General features: G+C 44.0%; 1 protein-coding gene and 1 non-coding gene across 11 annotated transcripts in view; both read right to left on the reverse strand.

The window, feature by feature from the left end:
• LIN54 (lin-54 DREAM MuvB core complex component) overlaps window positions 1-9,850 on the reverse strand; it is a 64,730-nt gene extending 54,880 nt beyond the window's left edge. For 2 of the 10 annotated variants that reach the window (XM_005208164.4, XM_005208161.5), the window contains exon 1: window positions 9,701-9,850. Coding sequence is in view for 5 of the 10 variants with exons in the window: in XM_005208156.5 (XP_005208213.1) it covers window positions 8,586-8,601 (16 nt within the window). In the remaining 5 variants the exon portion in view is untranslated. Of the gene's footprint in view, window positions 1-7,425; window positions 8,431-8,585; window positions 9,679-9,700 lie in introns of those variants that run through there. The other 8 variants (XM_059887301.1, XM_005208156.5, XM_059887300.1 and 5 more) reach the window with 8 other exon arrangements.
• On the reverse strand, window positions 9,285-9,361 carry MIR2447 (microRNA mir-2447). Its single transcript, NR_031260.1, has one exon. It is a non-coding gene; the product is annotated as a microRNA mir-2447 (primary transcript).
• Window positions 9,851-18,848: the final 8,998 nt, after the last annotated feature.

Here is an 18,848-nt window from a genome sequence, read left to right on the forward strand (position 1 = left end):
ATGCCAGCAAATTTGGAAAACTCAGCAGTGGCCACAGGACTGGAAAAGGTCATTTTTCATTCCAATCCCAAAGAAAGGCAATGCCAAAGAATGCTCAAACTACCGCACAATTGCATTCATCTCACACGCTAGTAAACTAATGCTCAAAATTCTCCAAGCCAGGCTTCAGCAATAGGTGAACTGTGAACTTCCTGATGTTCAAGATGGTTTTAGAAAAGGCAGAGGAACCAGAGATCAAATTGTCAACATCCGCTGGATCATGGAAAAAGCAAGAGAGTTGCAGAAAAACATCTATTTCTGCTTTATTGACTATGCCAAAGCCTTTCACTATGTGGATCACAATAAACTGTGGAAAATTCTGAAAGAGATGGAATACCAGACCACCTGACCTGCCGCTTGAGAAATTTGCATGCAGGTCAGGAAGCAACAGTTAGAACTGGACATGGAACAACAGACTGGTTCCAAATAGGAAAAGGAGTACGTCAAGGCTGTATATTGTCACCCTGTTTATTTAACTTCTATGCAGAGTACATCATTAGAAACACTGGACTGGAAGAAACACAAGCTGGAATCAAGATTGCCGGGAGAAATATCAATAACCTCAGATATGCAGATGACACCACCCTTATGGCAGAAACTGAAGAGGAACTTTAAAAAGCCTCTTGATGAAAGTGAAAGTGGAGAGTGAAAAAGTTGGCTTAAAGCTCAACATTCAGAAAACGAAGATCATGGCACCTGGTCCCATCACTTCATGGGAAATAGATGGGGAAACAGTGGAAACCGTGTCAGACTTTATTTTTTTGGGCTCCAAAATCACTGCGGATGGTGACTGCAGCCATGAAATTAAAAGACGCTTACTCCTTGGAAGGAAAGTTATGACCAACCTAGATAGCATATTCAAAAGCAGAGACATTACTTCGCCAACAAAGGTCCGCCTAGTCAAGGCTATGGTTATTTCTGTGGTCATGTATGGATGTGAGAGCTGGACTGTGAAGAAGGCTGAGCGCTGAAGAATTGATGCTTTTGAACTGTGGTGTTGGAGAAGACTCTTGAGAGTCCCTTGGACTGCAAGGAGATCCAACCAGTCCATTCTGAAGGAGATCAGCCCTGGGATTTCTTTGGAAGGAATGATGCTAAAGCTGAAACTCCAGTACTTTGGCCACCTCATGCAAAGAGTTGACTCACTGGAAAAGACTCTGATGCTGGGAGGGATTGGGGGCAAGAGGAAAAGGGGACGACAGAGGATGGGATGGCTGGATGGCATCACTGACTCGATGCACGTGAGTCTCAGTGAACTCCGGGAGTTGGTGATGGACAGGGAGGCCTGGCATGCTGTGATTCATGGGGTCACGAAGAGTCGGACATGACTAAGCAACTGATCTGATCTGATACTTATAAGGGCTCTTGGTCTGTAGTTTTTTGTACTGGCTCTCTGGGGACAATTGCCAGTCTAACAAAATAAGCTGAGACATTGCCCCTTTTCAATTTTCAAGAAGCATCTACATGTAACTGTTACTATTTCCTCCTGAAATGTTTGTTAGAATTCACCACTAAAGCCATCTATTTAAGTATAAATTCAATTTCTTAAACAGATGTAGGGTTATTCCAGTTATCTCTTTTTTTTAAATGACCTTTGGTATTTGATAGTTTGTATCTTTTTAGGAATATGTCTATCCCTCTAAGTTGCCAAATTTATTAGCATAAAGTTACATGTAATATTATTTCAATGTCTGTAGAGATGGCAACTCTTCATTTCTTATTTTGGTAGTTTCTGTCTTTTCTCCTTTTTTTCTGATCAGTTGGAGATTTTTCAGTTTTATTGATATTTTCAAGAATCATTTTGGCTTCACTGATTTTTCCCAACAGTTTGTCCATTTTTTAATTTAATTGACTATTATCTTTATCTCCTTCTGCTTACTTTGTTTCTTCTAGAAGCTTAAAATGGAAGCACAGATCGGGATTCAACACACCATAGCCTACAGATCAAATTAAGACCACAGTCCATTTATGTATTGCTCTCCAACCAAGAATGATTTTTACATTTGTAAATAGTTGGGGGAGGGGGATCTACAAAACCTAAAATAGTTGCCATCTGTCCCTTTATAGACAGTTTGCCAACACTCGTTTAGATCATTGATTTTAAAACTTTCTTCTTTCCTAAAATAAACATTTAGTGTTAAAAATTCCCCCAACACTGCTTTAACTGCATTCTGCTAATCTCGATGTTTTTATTATCATTCACTTCAAATCTTTTCTAATATTCCTTGTGATTGCATCTTAGACAAATGGAAAATAAAGAAGTGTGCTATTTAATCCCCAAATATTTGGGGATTTTTCTACCTTTTATTATCAATTTCTAATTTACTGCTATCATTGTCAGAGAGTGTAATACTCTACCATTTCCACTGTGTGAGATGACATTTGGAGACTTGTTTGAGGCTCAGCGCATGGTCCATCTTGGTGAACAGTGCGCATGCACCTGAAGAGAACCTGTGTTCTGTGGCTGCTGAGAGGAGTGCCCCACAAATGTCCAACAGGTCGAAATGGCTGAGAGTGCCGTTCAGACCTTCCAGACTTTCTTTTTCCTCTTCTATCCATTACTGAGACAGACTGTTAAAATTCTCAAATATGATTGTGGATTTGTCTGTTTCTCCTGTGCATTTTTAGTTCTTTATGTATTTTAAAGCTCTGTTATTAGGAAGAACATGTCCTCTTCTGACTGGTCCTATTAAAAGAGACCAGGAGCTATAGGACTAGGAGTCTCCCTTGGAAGTAGGAGTAAAGTTCAAACTTCCAACCAGAAAAGGTCTGATTGGTCTGGCCAGTCTCTAAGTAGCATGGGCTGTGCAGAGTTCTGGAGCCAGCACACCTCACAGGCCACTGAGCAGATTGTAATAACTGCTTTATGATTAGACATCCCTAGCTGTTTCAATCAGGGTCACATGCAGGACAGGGTGGCCTCCGCTAAAAGAAAACTCTCAGAAGGAGCTTGTGGGCATGGCAGGAAAGGGTTTGGCCATCTAGTGACATGAATCATCACTCTAATTTTATCCCTTAGGAATGGAAGATATGCCCTAGCACATGCAACCTCATCACCCCTGTGCTGAGGACCACTCCAAGAAGAGAGAGAAAGAGAGGATTTTCACAAGCCGACAGGATAGAGGAGCTGTAGTTTACCTCATGTGTATTAAGGGTTACCTCTCAAGGTATGGAAAGAAAAGAATACCATTTATACAACACATTTCCCATGCTTCCAATATTTTCTGCTCATAAAACAACGTTTTTAAAGCTTTAGTTTTAAACTACTTTTTAATTTTTATCAGTATTTACTTAACAAATATGTATTGCTTCCCAACTTTGTAGAGGGAAATTAACCAAAGCCCTTGCCCAGACAGACCTTAGAAGTCAACAGAAGAGTGGCATGATCACAGCTATAGTTTGGGAGGATTAACTTCATCTTGGAGTTTTATTGGATGGAAGGCAGGGAAACCAGTTACAAGGCTATTATAGTAATTAGTTCAAGTCAGAGATAAATGGAGGGTCTGATTTAGGACATTAAAATAAATAAATACAACATAAAAACAAAGTAAGATAGAAACGACAAATGCTCTATGCTTTCACACATTTTTTTTTTTTTTTTTTTTTTGAGACTATTACCAGAGCTGAAGCACTGTTCTTTTTCTTAGTTACAGGTGGAGGACAACCTGGTAAACAACTATTTTCACTCTTGCACATAATCATATAAAGTGGTGAACTACCACCGTATTATAAATAACTTGTCAGATGTTGGGACAGAAACACCTGGATGTTTAAGAACTATACTTTTGTACCTAGAGCTTACAACCAACACTAACTGGTTAAGTATACTACTTGGATTTTAGCTTTCATTAAGTCTAGCATCAACAACTCAAAAACTAAGTACAGAATTACATTTCTCTAAACTGGGAGCAATGGACTGTAAGACACGAGTCTTGAAGAAATGCTGGGAAGTTTGTATTTTCATTTCAGTAATATATTTTTTAAAAAGTATATTCTGGATTACCACCATCAGTAGTACCAGAATTAGAGTGGGCTAAAGAAAAAGGTATATGACGATCTTACAAGCTAAATGACATATTTAAGCCACGTGGAAGTCAAACCACCTAACCGGTGATTTAAGGAGCAAAGTTCTGTGACACTCAAACTTAGAAAAATAGTGTAGGAGTTGAGTTATCATATGATACACAGCATGGGGCTTCCCAGGTGGCTCAGAGGTAAAGAATCTGCCTGCCAATGCAGGAGAAGGGGTTCGATTGGAGGTCAGGAAGATCCCCTGGACTAGAACCTGGCAACCCCCTCTGTATTCTTGCCTGAAGAATTCCATGGACAGAGGAGCCTGGCGGACTACAGTCCATGGGGTCCCAAAGAGTCTGACACGACTGAGTGACTGAGCACGCATACCCCCACACAGCATATAGAAAGCTCCACGTCTAGTCAAGGCAGACTATGCAAGCAAAGTTTCCATTTCATCAAAACATCATTCATCACCCTAAATTTTACTGGCTCTATAGTTTTGTTTTTATTTCATTTATACTTCCCTAAAAGCAATAAGCATAAGGAATTTATATACATCTAAAAATTAAGTATTTTAATACAGTGAAACTATTTAGGCCAATCCTGACAATTCACAATATTTTTCCCCTTTAAAGGGGGACTGTACATTATTCATGCTGTAAGACTAACATGGAGGAAAAAACATGGAGATTCAAATCAGAAAGATGTGTTTCCAAATCTTGACTCTCCTCATTGCTTATCGTGTATCCCTAAGCACTAATCTCTTTAAGCCCCAGTTTACTAGCAGAGTTACTGTGAAGATAGTTATGTGGTATGCTACAGCACAAATGAAAATTCTTCTCTTCTTTCTCTATCTAAATTAGCTTCTCCTGACTTCTATCTTGTTTAATTTTTATAATTTGTGGGGGGAGGGGAGCTGTGCCACATGGCATGTGGGATTTTAGTTTGATGACCTGAGATTGAACCAGGGCCCTGGGCAGTGACAGCTCGGAGTCCCAACCACTGGACCACCAAGGAATCCCCTCCTCCTAAGATTTTTAATCCGTCATATATCATGCAGATTACACCTTCACAATATTTCCTTCCCACTGCAACCAAGGGTTTTTAAATCTCCGAAGCTCAGAGCCAACTACTGTTATTTTTCACCTTTATCTTCTCTTATCTGCGACACATCCCACAGAAAAAGCTACAGGACTTATCTCACCTGAGTGCACCTCTGAGGCTGTCACTCTCCTACTCAAACATTTTCTGTAACCCCTGAGGCCTTCTGCATTACGGCCCTACCCAACCTATCCTTCCAATGTTACCTCCACCAATTCCAAAAGTGAAAGTTTCCTGGAGGAGGGAATAGCAGACTACCCCAGTATTCTTGTTGCGAGAACCCCATGAACAGTCTGCAAAGGCAAAGATACTGAGCTGTCTCCAAGCCCTAGCACAGTACGCGACACACGGTAGATATCCAACAGTAACATTCAAAAAAAAAAGTAGCAGGAATCTTCAATGCTCCTCTTCACCAAAAAAGACACCCGACTAACTCCACTGGCATAACTCTTCACTGCTAACACACTTCTAACTATTAAAAAGCAAGTCTTTCAACAATAATCTAAAAACTGGTCTTTAAAGACAATCACAAGGAATGACAAAAAGACAATGGCAATGGGTGATTTAAAAAACAAAAACAAAAAAAGCCAATGAATAAGCATGTTTCTTTATTATTTATTGGGCTTCCCCGGTGGCTCAGCTGGTCAAGATTCTGCCTGCAATGCGGGAGATGTGGGTTAGATCCCTGGGTTGGGAAGATCCCCTGGAGAAGGAAACAGCTACCCACTCCATAATTCCGGCCTGGAGAATTCCAGGGACTGTATAGTCCATGGGGTTGCAGAGTCGGGGACATGACTGAGCGACTTTCATTTATTTTATTTTTAAAATTCTTAGCACTGACTTAGCATCTGAGTCGGCAGAGACCAAACAACTGCAATGTAAGAGTTATAAGAAAAAACAGTAACAACAATCAAATTCCTACTGGATAAAACATCAGGAAAAAACGATTTAAAAAACTCATTAACTAAAACCTCTGAGTACCCCTCAGTTATTTCCCCCGAAAAAATACTTTTGGTCTCTCAGTCCTCTAGTGAATAAATTTGGACACACAATGTGCAAGCTATACACACACATACACACAAAATATTTCCTCTCTGAACAGAACACACAAAGAATAAAACTGTATGACATGCTATGACATCATCTCTTTGTAGGAAACTTGGATATGGAAAACCATTGCTAATCATAAACATTACCAGGGTACATTTCTTAAACATTCATCTCTCTGTTCACTCATATACTCAACCTTCAACTGACCCAACCCACCACTACAAAAGCTGGAGGAAAAAAAAATCAGAGGGCCCCAAGTTAATGTATAAAAATGTGATTCATACGTAACTTTTCAGTAACACTACTGTTGAGGATCTGCAGCACAATCTAAAGCACACATGGATCTTTAAGCAACCTAACAAAACCAGACTGTGGCTGTCAAAAGCTCAATCAGCCCAACTCTCCAGCTCTTGAAACAAAGGGCTAAAAAGTCCAGTAGGTTAAAAAAACCAGAGGTCTCAATTCGTCTTTAACCAACTTAAAATTTGACTCATATCAAGTGTGAGCATCAAGTCATCACAACTTCCTTCTTAACAATGAAGGCAAAACTTGTGAACCAAAACAGGGCTCCCAAAGCTGTATTTCACTTGGATCATAAAATCTACTGTAAAATCTCCCATCACTTTACTCTCTGAATTCATGAAATGGATGAGAGGCAGGGAAACACATAGATTTGATATGACTGACAGTATCTCAATTGTCATCTGCCGAATGGCAGGGGCCAAGGAGTCCTCTATAGATGACAGAGCCATCAAAGAAAGAGACAACATTTCAGTGATTACAGAACTGGTCCATAGGCTCACAAAACGTGAACATCCACACCCCAACAAGTTACAGACTATAATCTAAGACCCAGAGCTTAAATGCAGAATAAAATGACAACGTTTGGCCTCCCTAAAGACACGTACAACCCTATAAACTGTTGGACATCATCAAACCAACACCCGCCGGAGTGGATATTTTAAACATTCAATCAGGAAACCAGGATAACTGCTAGCGGTTCCTCTAGGCCTCAGCAGCAGCCTTGGGTATAAGAGCAAACTCGAGTCCTCTTAATACTCAAAAGAATAATGTTGATGTCATGACGAGCCTGCCGATCCTCTGCACTCTAAACTAGCCCTTCCTTGATCCGCGGGGCGATCCTTCGCCCACCCGCCCCCTCCCCACAAATAAAGCGACCTCGCAACCGAGCAGCCCTAGGGTAGCCCCTGGCTCCTCTACCTCCGGCGGCGGCCGCTTTCTCCTCCCTCCGGCTCCGAGGTGGGGGCTCCAGAAGGTCCCGGGCAATCCCGAGCCCGGGCGGTGCTGCTTTTGCGTGTGCACGGTGGCTCCGGCCAGCCGCTTCCTCCCCTCGTCTGCCGGACCTGGAACGCTACTGGGGAACCCTGGGGCCGCGGACGGAGTCCCGGGTGGCGACGCCGCCGCGGCCGCCGCCTCTGGTATGTCAGGGGCCGGGATTGTATTTCGAAAGATCCGCCATTTTCACCTCGTCATCACCATCACAGCTCAGCAGCTTCCCCGACAGCCCGAGCCCGGGCCGCCGCCGCTGCCGCCGCCGCCAGTAACCTCCCCCTTCCTCCTCCTCCCCTCCCCGGCCCTCCCCTCCCGAGAGGCGCACACCCACATATCCGGGGAAACCTCCCGCCGGCCCCGCCAACCTTCAAATGCTCGGGGAGACACCACTGCACACACAACCCACGCCGAGACCTTTCACCCCGCCACGGAGGGGAAATCGCGCTACCTGCAGGGTCCCCAGTCCGGCATACTTTTGTTTTGAAGAGCAGAAGAAAAAAAAAAAAGCGTAAGGGGGCAGAGGGACCACCAAGAGCTTCCACTCTTTGCCACTTTCAGGACAGCAACTTGAGAGAGATGATGGAATGCCTTTGATGTGCGGTGTCCATCGCAGACACGAAACAACAACAACAGGATCAAGACCTGGAGTGTCATTCACCAGCTCTGACATTTTCCTCCACCGCCAGCACCGCTTTTGACAGAATGGGCTGTTTCCCACCGCACTTCAGACCTCTCTGATACATTTGTAAATTTACAGGCATTGATTCTTACGCAGATACCGTGGTCAAGACGTCTAAGTTTTCAAAATAAAAGTTGCGAACTCCTCTGATCATTTCTGTCCATAAACACTGTGACTTCCAGTTCGTTTGGTTTAAGACGTCAAAGAGTAACTAGGTTTAAAACGTACGGATCCTACTCATGAGTGAACAATCTCTAAAATACAGAAAATATACCTCGGAGTTAAAATTTTTTTTGCCAAACGTTTTTAGAATCTAAATCATCAAATTAACAAAAAAAATCTGCCGCTGAAATTTTTGATACAGTGAAAATAAGCAGCGTGCTTTAGAAAAGACCCTAGAATTACCTACCCAGCTCCACCAGCATCTCTCATCATGTAGTTTAATAAATAACTAAAAGAGAAGATAGGCATGTTTTAATCATCAAAGAAATAACAAGAAAACATAAGCTGCAAGGCTTCTGAAAGGAATAAAATTTTTCTAAAAAACTAAATTGGCTACCTTTGCTAATTTCAGATTTGATAACCACCCATTTTTTAAAAGGTAAATTCTGTGCCCACCATTCAACTACACCATAAGCTCTAAAAGATCTATCTGAAATGAGCAAACTGAATTTCCAGGTTTCGAACAGAGCCACTCTACTGTCTTTTTTCAGAAGTTAGTTTAAGAAGAGAAGGGGTAGAAGCTGAATAAGGCATTTCATTTCCTTACCTGGCTTGAATGACAACTCCATAGAAAAGTCGATAGCTTCAGGCTTAAACGAGTGCTAGCATCACCCAAGCCCGTCGCCGTTTTCTATATGCAGCCGGCTAGACGCTGAGAGTATCCAGCCTTCCCAATTTTTTCATCTGTAAACTTTACTTCCCCACCGCCAGCCCCGGCCACCCGCACTCCGCTTGGTGCTTACCGTTGCTTGGCCAAGCTGAGTGCTGGCCCGCTCCCTAACCCATGCACCTCGGGAACATTATGACATTTAGCCGGTGGGCTTCGCGAGGAAAACGGACAGACACGAAGAAGACACCACTACAAACGGGCACAGGAAGGACGGGGCGGCGGGCAGCAGGGAAAAGGAGGGGCTGGTACAAAATGACACAGCAGCCAAACCGGTTCCCAGAAACCCGGGGCCGACAAGGCGGCTCTTCGGGCCGCGCAGCTTGCGTGTCAACAGCCGCGGGAGCCCTTCCTCCGGATCGCCGGGAAGGGCGGGCTGCCGGCCGAGCGCCGGCCCAGCCGGGTGACAGCCGCCCTCTCGAGTGCCGGCGGGAAGGGGCCGAGCCCGGAGGATCCTCCCGCCTCCTGCGGCCCGGGAGATGGGGCGCGGCGGCCCCCAAGACTGCAGGTTCCCGCTCTCCGCCATGACCCCTCTAGCCCGGGCTCCCGGAGGGGGCGGTCCGGCGCCCCCTCCCGCGCGCCCCCTTTCCCGCCCGCCTGCCCGGGGGCCCCCACCCTGGCGGGCTGACACTCACCAAAGCCGGCGGCGCCGCCGCCTCCTTCTCACGCCGCGCTCCCTGGGCTCCCAGCAGCCGCGGCGGCGGCGGCGCCTCCGAGACACAGACCCGGGTTTGTTCAAAATCACGCGCCCAGCGCCATTCCACCGCCGCATCCCATAATACGCTGGGCCCTCCCCTCCCGCGCGCCCCTCTCGGCCCGCCCCTCTCGGCCCGCCCCTCCGCTCGGCCAGCCCCGCCTCTCCGGCCGGCTTCCTTCCCGCCCCTTCCGCGGCGCCTGGCCCCACCCCTTGGCAACCCTACCCGGCGTCATCTCGCAAGGCTCCGCGAGTGCGCTCCGGCTCCACGTGACGCCGAGTGGGCGCTCTGTCAAAGCTTTCGCATGGAATGTTCCATCCGGCTGAGCCCGGGAGGGGGGTGGGGGGGAAGCGCGGGATCGCGCCTGCGGTTGGAGGGACTGCCTTATCGTCCAGCTTTCCTTGTTAGGAAGTCTGTGCAGTAGGTGCGATTTCCAGCGTCTTGCCGCTGTTTGATGTTCTTGCGTGGGAAAGTGATCGGTCGTCACATAATCTCTTAGTTTCTGAGGCGCTGTTTTGCAGGGGTCGCTAAAAAGCCCCTAGAACAGCACGCAGAGTTAAACTTATTTTGAAAGGGACTTTTTTTTTTTTAAACAGTGTACTGCCAAGACTAACACAATCCAAATTCTTGGTGTTTGGTCACCTTTTCCTTGTATTTTTCCCGCTATTCTTTTTATAAAGTAAGAAAAGATACCCAAATTTGGAGTCGGATCAGCACACGCACAGAGGTTCCGTTAGTAACTGCCCTGTGTGAGGCAAAAACTGCAGAGGAAACAACAGAAAATATACAGAGTATACGAAATATAAATGGTGTGGTGCAGTCTAATTGCTAATGGAGCACGGAGGACAAACAGGTCAACGAGGGAGGCTGAAGCTTGGGAACACAATGGAGGAGGTGAGGCATGCTGTAGTGGAAGCAAAAGTCACTGTGGAGTCAAGCAGTCCTGGTTTCAAATTCTGGCACCTTCACTAATTGGTATATAACGTTATCAAGTTTCTTTTCCCATCTACAAAAGAAAAATAACAAAGCTTCCCAGGATCCTGACGATCATGTAAAGTGAGGGGTGTCAAGCAGCTACACACACTGTCTGCCTCAAATGTTAGTTCTATTTTGCCAGAATCAACAGCACACCCATCCCGTCTACCTCAAATTCTATGGTTAGGACTTAGCAAGGCAAGTGGCATGAAATTAGCAGAGTCCGGGTCTGTGCAAGGAAATGTTGAAAAAGCTGAATGATGCCCAGGCGTTCTTAAGGATCAGTAGGTGAGTTCCATTTATGAAGAGCTTTGAGGGCTAGTGTAAGAAAACAAGAGTCGGACACGACTGAAGCGACTAAGCAGCAGCAGCAGAAAGAAAACATCCTCGTGGTTACCATGGGGCACCTCCGGAAGGAAGAAGAGAGTGAGATGGGTACCCAAACTGGGCTGGAACCTAGGGAAACAAAGACTCCCACAAAAGGAGAAAAATTCTCAGGTTATTCCACAAGGCTAGCATAATCTGTATACTAAAAACCCCCCCAAGGCAAAGAGCACCAAAAGAAAAGGAGAATCCTATTCTCACTATGACTTTGTTACAAAGACAAAATTGAGTATTAAGACATAAAATCCAGTAACACAGTAATAAAAAAGTTCGCACTGTAACAAAGTACACTTCATTCCAAGAATGATGATTTAACATTACGAAATCTACTTAGGACGTTTGTTAAATTAAAGAAGAAGAGCCAAATGATACTTCTTAGAGATGTTTCATATAACATTTAACAGCCATTTCTCTTTTTTTAAAGTGTGTAATTCAGTTGTTTTTAGTTTATTCACAAAGTTATGCTGCCATCACCACAGTCAATATTAGAGCTTTTTTTTGGGGGGGGGGGGGGCCTTGCTGTGTGGCCTGCAGGATCCTAATTTCCCAATCAGGGATAGAACCCAGGCATCCTTCAGTGGAAGGAAAGAGTCACAATCACTGAAGCACCAGGGAATGCCCTCAACAGCCACTTCTGAATTTTAAAAATGCTCAGCAAACTAGAAATAGAAGCACAGTTCCTTAATTGGATCAAGATTATCATCAGAAAACAACAGTAATATCATGCGTTAGAGTAAAAAGGCAGAAGCACAGTAAAATCAGGGACCCACAAGGATGCAGGGTTATAACAGTTATTTAATATTTTCCAGGGCATCCTAGCTAAATGCAATAAATAAGAACATTACATAGAGAGGTTTAAATAGTGGAAAAAAGAGACAAAATGGTCCTTATTAAAAAATAATCACAAAGAGCTCAGTGTTGTGATTAATTGCATGGCCTCTGGAGCCAGTCTGCCTGGGTACAAATTCTGGCCTTGCTACTTAGTAGCTGTGTGAACCTAAGCAAGTTACTTTCCTCTTGCATCTCTGCTTCCTCATCTATAAACTGGAAATAAAAGTATCATCACAAGGTTGTCATGAAGATTAATAAGGTATTATGTGTAAAGCACATGGATCAGTACCTGGCATGTGGTGAGCACCATGACTGAAAACTAGTAATAACCAAAGCTACAATACAGCCTAAAATAAATATAACTTTTTACTTTTTTCAAGGAGAGGATTCTTAAACCCCTAAGCACCACTGTTCAAACAAAAGGGAAATTTTGTTTATATTTGCCTCAGGGCTTTTCCAGATGGACTAAAAGCGTTTATTTAGCAAGTATTTGTTGATCATCTACCAAATCCTAAACACTCAGCAAGGCAGGGAGAATGAAGTGGTGAATACGACAGAGGACAGAGCACTCTATCCTATGGAACTGTCTGCCGTGGTGGAACTGTTCTGTATCCACACCATCTGATAGTAGCCACTTCTCACCTGTGGCTGTCAAGCAAAGGAAACATGGCTAGTGTGAATTTTCATTTCATTTCATTGTTATTAATTTAATAAATAGCCACACGTGGCTGATGACTACAGCACTAGACGGAACAGTTTTACAGGAAGTGACAGGCAAAAACTAACAGGAAAAATCTAAGAGATTTTAAATAAAAAGAGTTTCTCAGGAATATATTAAAACAAAAAAAAGGATGGTGTAGAGGTATGAGTTGCTTAGATGAAAAAACAAAATGTATTACTGGACACCTATTATGTGCCAGATACACTGCTAGATACAAAGTACACACAAGTTAAAATTTTATTAACTTTTTAAATATATTCATTTCCAAATGATTATTTACAAGTTCCTTTGCTCTTGGGCCCATTTTCATAAATCCAGGATGTCTCTATAAAGCAACCATCATGTGTAAATCTATATAGGTGTAATTATCACTTTTATTTCTTTTTCATTATCACATAACTTTTTATAATACATATACAAACCCCTTATCAACAATTTTAAAATCCAAAATGTTTTGAAAACTGAAAAGTTTCTGGAAGCTTATGGCAAACTCATTTAGTAGGAAGAGCAATATGACAATAAGGTATTAATGTTCTCTAGAACAAAGAATGCTCAAACTACTGCACAATTGCACTCATCTCACACGCTAGTAAACTAATGCTCAAAATTCTCCAAGCCAGGCTTCAGCAATATGTGAACCGTGAACTTCCTGATGTTCAAGCTGGTTTTAGAAAAGGCAGACGGACCAGAGATCAAATTGCCAACATCCACTGGATCATGGAAAAAGCAAGAGAGTTCCAGAAAAACATCTATTTCTGCTTTATTGACTATGCCAAAGCCTTTGACTGTGTGGATCACAATAAACTGTGGAAAATTCTGAAAGAGATGGGAATACCAGACCACCTGACCTGCCTCTTGAGAAACCTATATGCAGGTCAGGAAGCAACAGTTAGAACTGAACATGGAACAACAGACTGGTTCCAAATAGGAAAAGGAGTACGTCAAGGCTGTATATTGTCACCCTGTTTATTTAACTTCTATGCAGATTACATCATGAGAAACGCTGGACTGGAAGAAACACAAGCTGGAATCAAGATTGCCGGGAGAAATATCAATAACCTCAGATATGCAGATGACACCACCCTTATGGCAGAAACTGAAGAGGAACTCAAAAGCCTCTTGATGAAAGTGAAAGTGGAGAGTGAAAAAGTTGGCTTAAAGCTCAACATTCAGAAAATGAAGATCATGACACCTGGTCCCATCACTTCATGGGAAATAGATGGGGAAACAGTGGAAACGGTGTCAGACTTTATTTTTCTGGGCTCCAAAATCACTGCAGATGGTGACTGCAGCCATGAAATTAGAAGACGCTTACTCCTTGGAAGGAAAGTTATGACCAACCTAGATAGCATATTCAAAAGCAGAGACATTACTTTGCCAACAAAGGTCCGCCTAGTCAAGGCTATGGTTATTCCTGTGGTCATGTATGGATGTGAGAGTTGGACTGTGAAGAAGGCTGAGCGCCGAAGAATTGATGCTTTAGAACTGTGATGCTGGAGAAGACTCTTGAGAGTCCCTTGGACTGCAAGGAGATCCAACCAGTCCATTCTGAAGGAGATCAGCCCTGGGATTTCTTTGGAAGGAATGATGCTAAAGCTGAAACTCCAGTACTTTGGCCACCTCATGCAAAGAGTTGACTCACTGGAAAAGACTCTGATGCTGGGAGGGATTGGGGGCAGGAGGAGAAGGGGACAACAGAGGATGAGATGGCTGGATGGCATCACTGACTCAATGGACATGAGTCTGAGTGAACTCCAGGAGTTGGTGATGGACAGGGAGGCCTGGCATGCTGCGATTCATGGGGTTGCAAAGAGTCGGACACGGCTGAGTGACTGATCTGATCTGATCTCTGATCAGAACATCTCATGTGAATATACATATGTCAGTGCAGAAATATGAACGTGTTTGATTATGGAATTTGATAAAGGCTAAAGAGTTCGGAGAAGGCAATGGCACCCCACTCCAGTACTCTTGCCTGGAAAATCCCATGGATGGAGGAGCCTGGAAGGCTGCAGTCCATGGGGTGGATGAGGGTCGGACTCGACTGAGCGACTTCACTTTCACTTTCATGCATTGGAGAAGGAAATGGCAACCCACTCCAGTGTTCTTGCCTGGAGAATCCCAGAGATGGGGGAGCCTGGTGGGCTGCCGTCTATGGGGTTGCACAGAGTCGGACACAACTGAAGTGACTTAGCAGTAGCAGTAAAGAGTTTGGAAGGAACTTTCTGAGGTGGTGGAAATGTGTTTGACCTTAATTGTGGTCTTGGTTGTATAAGGGCATATACCATGGCCTAAACTCATTGAGTATACTTACAATGGATGTGTTTTATTATAACACGTGTAAATTATCCATTAAAGTTTGTGTTAAAAGGAAAAAAAAGACAGTTCTTAAAATTTGTGCACTTGCTTTCTAAAACTCAAAATATCCTCAATTCCAAAACACATTGCTACGAAAGGGTTTGGAATAAGGGAATGTAGATCAGTATCAGAGAAGGCAATGGCAACCCACTCCAGTGTTCTTGCCTGGAGAATCCCAGGGACAGGGGAGCCTGGTGGGCTGCCATCTATGGGGTCGCACAGAGTCGGACACGACTGAAGCAACTTAGCAGCAGCAGCAGTAGCAGATCAGTATCAGGGATTCTCTGGTAATCAGAGAATACCTGATCAGCAGTAAAGAATCCACCTGCAATGCAAGAGTCACAGGAGCTGTAGGTTCCATCCCCGGGTCAGAAAGATTCCCCGGAGGAGCGCATGACAACCCACTCCATTATTCTTGCCTGGAGAATCCCATGGACAGAGGAGCCTGGTGGGCTACAGTCCACAGGGGTCGCAAAGAATTGGACACGACTGAAGCGATTCAGACTCACGGATGCAGATGGGTATCACTTTGAACACATGCCAGGTTTTTTCACTTACGGTGCAGGATGTGATTAATAATGTCAAACCACCTAAAAAACAAAACCAACCACTAAGATCATCTGTTGATATCAAGTAAAGTTCATTTACTTTTCCTCTGGCTTTATGATTCCTTTGCCTCCATATTAGTCATTTTTGTTTTTCTACTACAAAGGATAGAAGTAGGGGCTCCTCTGTTATGTTCTGAGGTTGTTGTCCTGTTCAGGTTATAACCATACCTGTGGTTAGGAATAGGGTTTTCCCTTGGAGGAAGTAGATATTGCCAATATCAATCATCCTGGGAGGCACATATTGAGACAGGATATGGGAACTTGAAAGAAGGGCTCACACAGAGAGAGGGAAGTGCTTCTTCTTTCTCGGCCTTGCTTATTTGGACTTGGACACAGAGTTCCAGGCCTCCCTGGTGGCTCAAATGGTAAAGAATCTGCCTGCAATGCAGCAGACCCCGGGTCAGGAAGATCCCCTGGAGAAGGGAATGGCAACCCATTCCAGTATTCTTGCCTGAGAAACCCCAAGGACAAAGGAGCCTGAGAGGCTACAGTCCATGGGGTTGCACAGAGTCAGACATGACTGAGCAATTAACATACATTCACAAAGAGTTTAATGAGTTTGAAGGAATATGTTCCCCTTTCCATCTAGTTGGGAAAAGGAAATGTCTGCCTCCAGAAAGACTAAAAACTAGGAAGAGGTTTTTTTTAGTTGCCTTCTTTAAGTATTCAATTTGTTTATTTTTGGCTGCGCTGGGTCTTTGTTGCTGTGCATGAGCTTTTCTCTAGTTGTGGCAAGTGGGGGCTTCTCTTTACTTGAGATGCGTGGCTTCTTGTTGCAGTGACCTCTCTAGTTGTGGAGCACAGGCTCTAGAGCTGGGGTTCAGTAGCTGGGGTGCACAGGCTTAGTTGCCCCTCAACATGTGGAATCTTCTCGGATCAGGGATCAAACTGATGTTCCCTGCATTGGCAGGGGAATTCTTAACCACTAGAATTGTGGCTCAGCTGGTAAAGAACCTGTCTACGATGAGGGAGACCTGGGTTTGATCCCTGCATTGGGAAGATCCCCTGGAGAAGGGAATGGCTACCCACTCCAGTATTCTGGCCTGGAGAATTCCATGGACTATCTAGTCCATGGGCTTGCAAAGAGACAGACATGACTGAGTGACTTTCACTTTGAGAAAAACCCAGGGAAGTCTTTGCTTCTCGTTGTAATTATAAAATATCTTACAATTGTTCATGGCTTATAATCACAAGCATTTATTTTTCTCCTGGTTTAGCCTAGATCGCTGGGCTCAGGTAGGCCAGGTGGGAACCTAGGCTTTTGGTTGGGCTTCCATCGGTTCCATATATTTTAATTCTGGGCCCAAGCTAACAGGGCATTAGCTACCTAGGGCACACTCTTCTCCTAGTGGATCACAGGAACACATCAAAATGGAGTGGAGACATGGTATCCTTTTAAAGGTTACCCTTCTGCTTTAACTTGGTGGCTCAGATGGTAAAGAGTCTGCCTGCAATTCAGGAGATCCCTGGGTTGGGATGATCCCCTGGAGAAGGGAATGGTTACCCACTCAAGTATTCTTGCCTGGAGAATTCCACGGACAGAGGAGCCTGGTGGGGTCTACAATCCATGGGGTCACAAAGAGTCAGATAAGACTTGAGCAACTAACACTCCCCTTTAATCAACGGGCACACTGTCACTTCTGCTTATGTTCCATTGGCCAAAACAAGTCTTACAACCAAGCCCAACATCAATGAGATGGAGGGTATATATTTCTTTGTATTCTAGTGAGAGGTACTGCAAAGGGTATGGATGTATTACAAATACTAGTACAAAGAGGAAATGAAGAATTGGGAACATTGATTCCAACCAGCAGAGGCGGTACATGTGAAGATGCAGTGTACATCAGCCTAAACAGGTGTAGCCTGGGAGGAGGTCAGAGCACTTTCATACTTTATAATCTTCATGAAAACACCCCCTTTCTTTGACAAAGACAAATGACCCTTCCATCTTTTGTAAATTGCAGTGCTTACACAGAATTAACCTCCTTATTCCAATGAAACTGTTATTCTTTGTTCTTCCTCTGTAAAAATTCTAGACCTGGCCCTGGCCTGGAGCCTGTGAACTCATAAAGCTACCCACAAAGCTATCTGCTACATAGTTATAACTTACTGACTATAGTAACTAATCTGCTTTCAGTTGCAAGTCACAGAAAGCCCAAGGAAAAGTAGCCGATATATTTCATTCATTTTTTTTAACTTTTAATTTTGGATTGGAGCATAGCCAATTAACAATGTTGTGATAGTTTCAGATAGACAGTAAAGGGACTCAGCCCTATATATACATGTATCCATTCTCCCCCAAACTCCCCTTGCTTCCAAGGTGCCACATAACATTGAGCAGAGTTCCCAGTGCTATATGTAGGTCCTTATGGGTTGCCCCTATGTATTATTTACTTATTTATTTGGCTGTACTGTGTCATAGTTACTAGGGGTCTTCAGTTGCAGCATGCTAACTCCTGGTTGCAGCATATGGAACCCAGCTTCCAGATCAGGGATCAAATCCAGGCCCCTGCATTGGGAGTGTGGAGTCCCAACCATTGGACCACCACGAACTGTCTGCACAGCTCATAAAATAAATAGCATAGAAATAGACTTCTCTAGGATAATTCAGTAGAGAAAAGATATCCTTAAACTTCCTGGCTCATTCCTCCTTGCCGTGCCACAGTTCTCAAGGTTTTCATTCACAGGCTTGCCTTCCAGTGGCTGCCACCGAGTACCATACCCACATAACACACACGACACACAAATATTAACCACAGGGGAGAGAGATTTCTTCCCCTGCACCACTTTTTAGTTGCAAGGTTAAACTTGTCCCCTGGAAGGCTTCTCATCACGATGCACTGGCCGGACCTAGACTGCATATGTCGTCTTCAACCATTCACTCTCAAAAGGAAATGGAGTTACGATAAATGGTGTAGAGCAGGGCTGGCAAATTAAATTGTCTCACAGGGCACATCCAGCCTGTTTTTGATGGCCCACAAGCTAAGAATGTTTCTGTATTTTTATACTTGTAAATGGAAGAAGAAGGAAAAGGGGGAAAAGAAGATGAAGTAGAAGCAGAAGCAGCAAAGATGACAATGTGACTCACAATATCTAAAATACAGTTTGACCCTTAACAGAAAACGCTTGCAGGCTCCTGCCTAGATCGCCCATGATCTACCTGAGGAAATGAAGAAAGGCCTACCTTCCCTGAGCACAATGCCAGTGTGAG

This window comes from Bos taurus, chromosome 6 (genome assembly GCF_002263795.3).
Source record: "Bos taurus isolate L1 Dominette 01449 registration number 42190680 breed Hereford chromosome 6, ARS-UCD2.0, whole genome shotgun sequence".
Taxonomy (NCBI): domain Eukaryota; kingdom Metazoa; phylum Chordata; class Mammalia; order Artiodactyla; family Bovidae; genus Bos; species Bos taurus.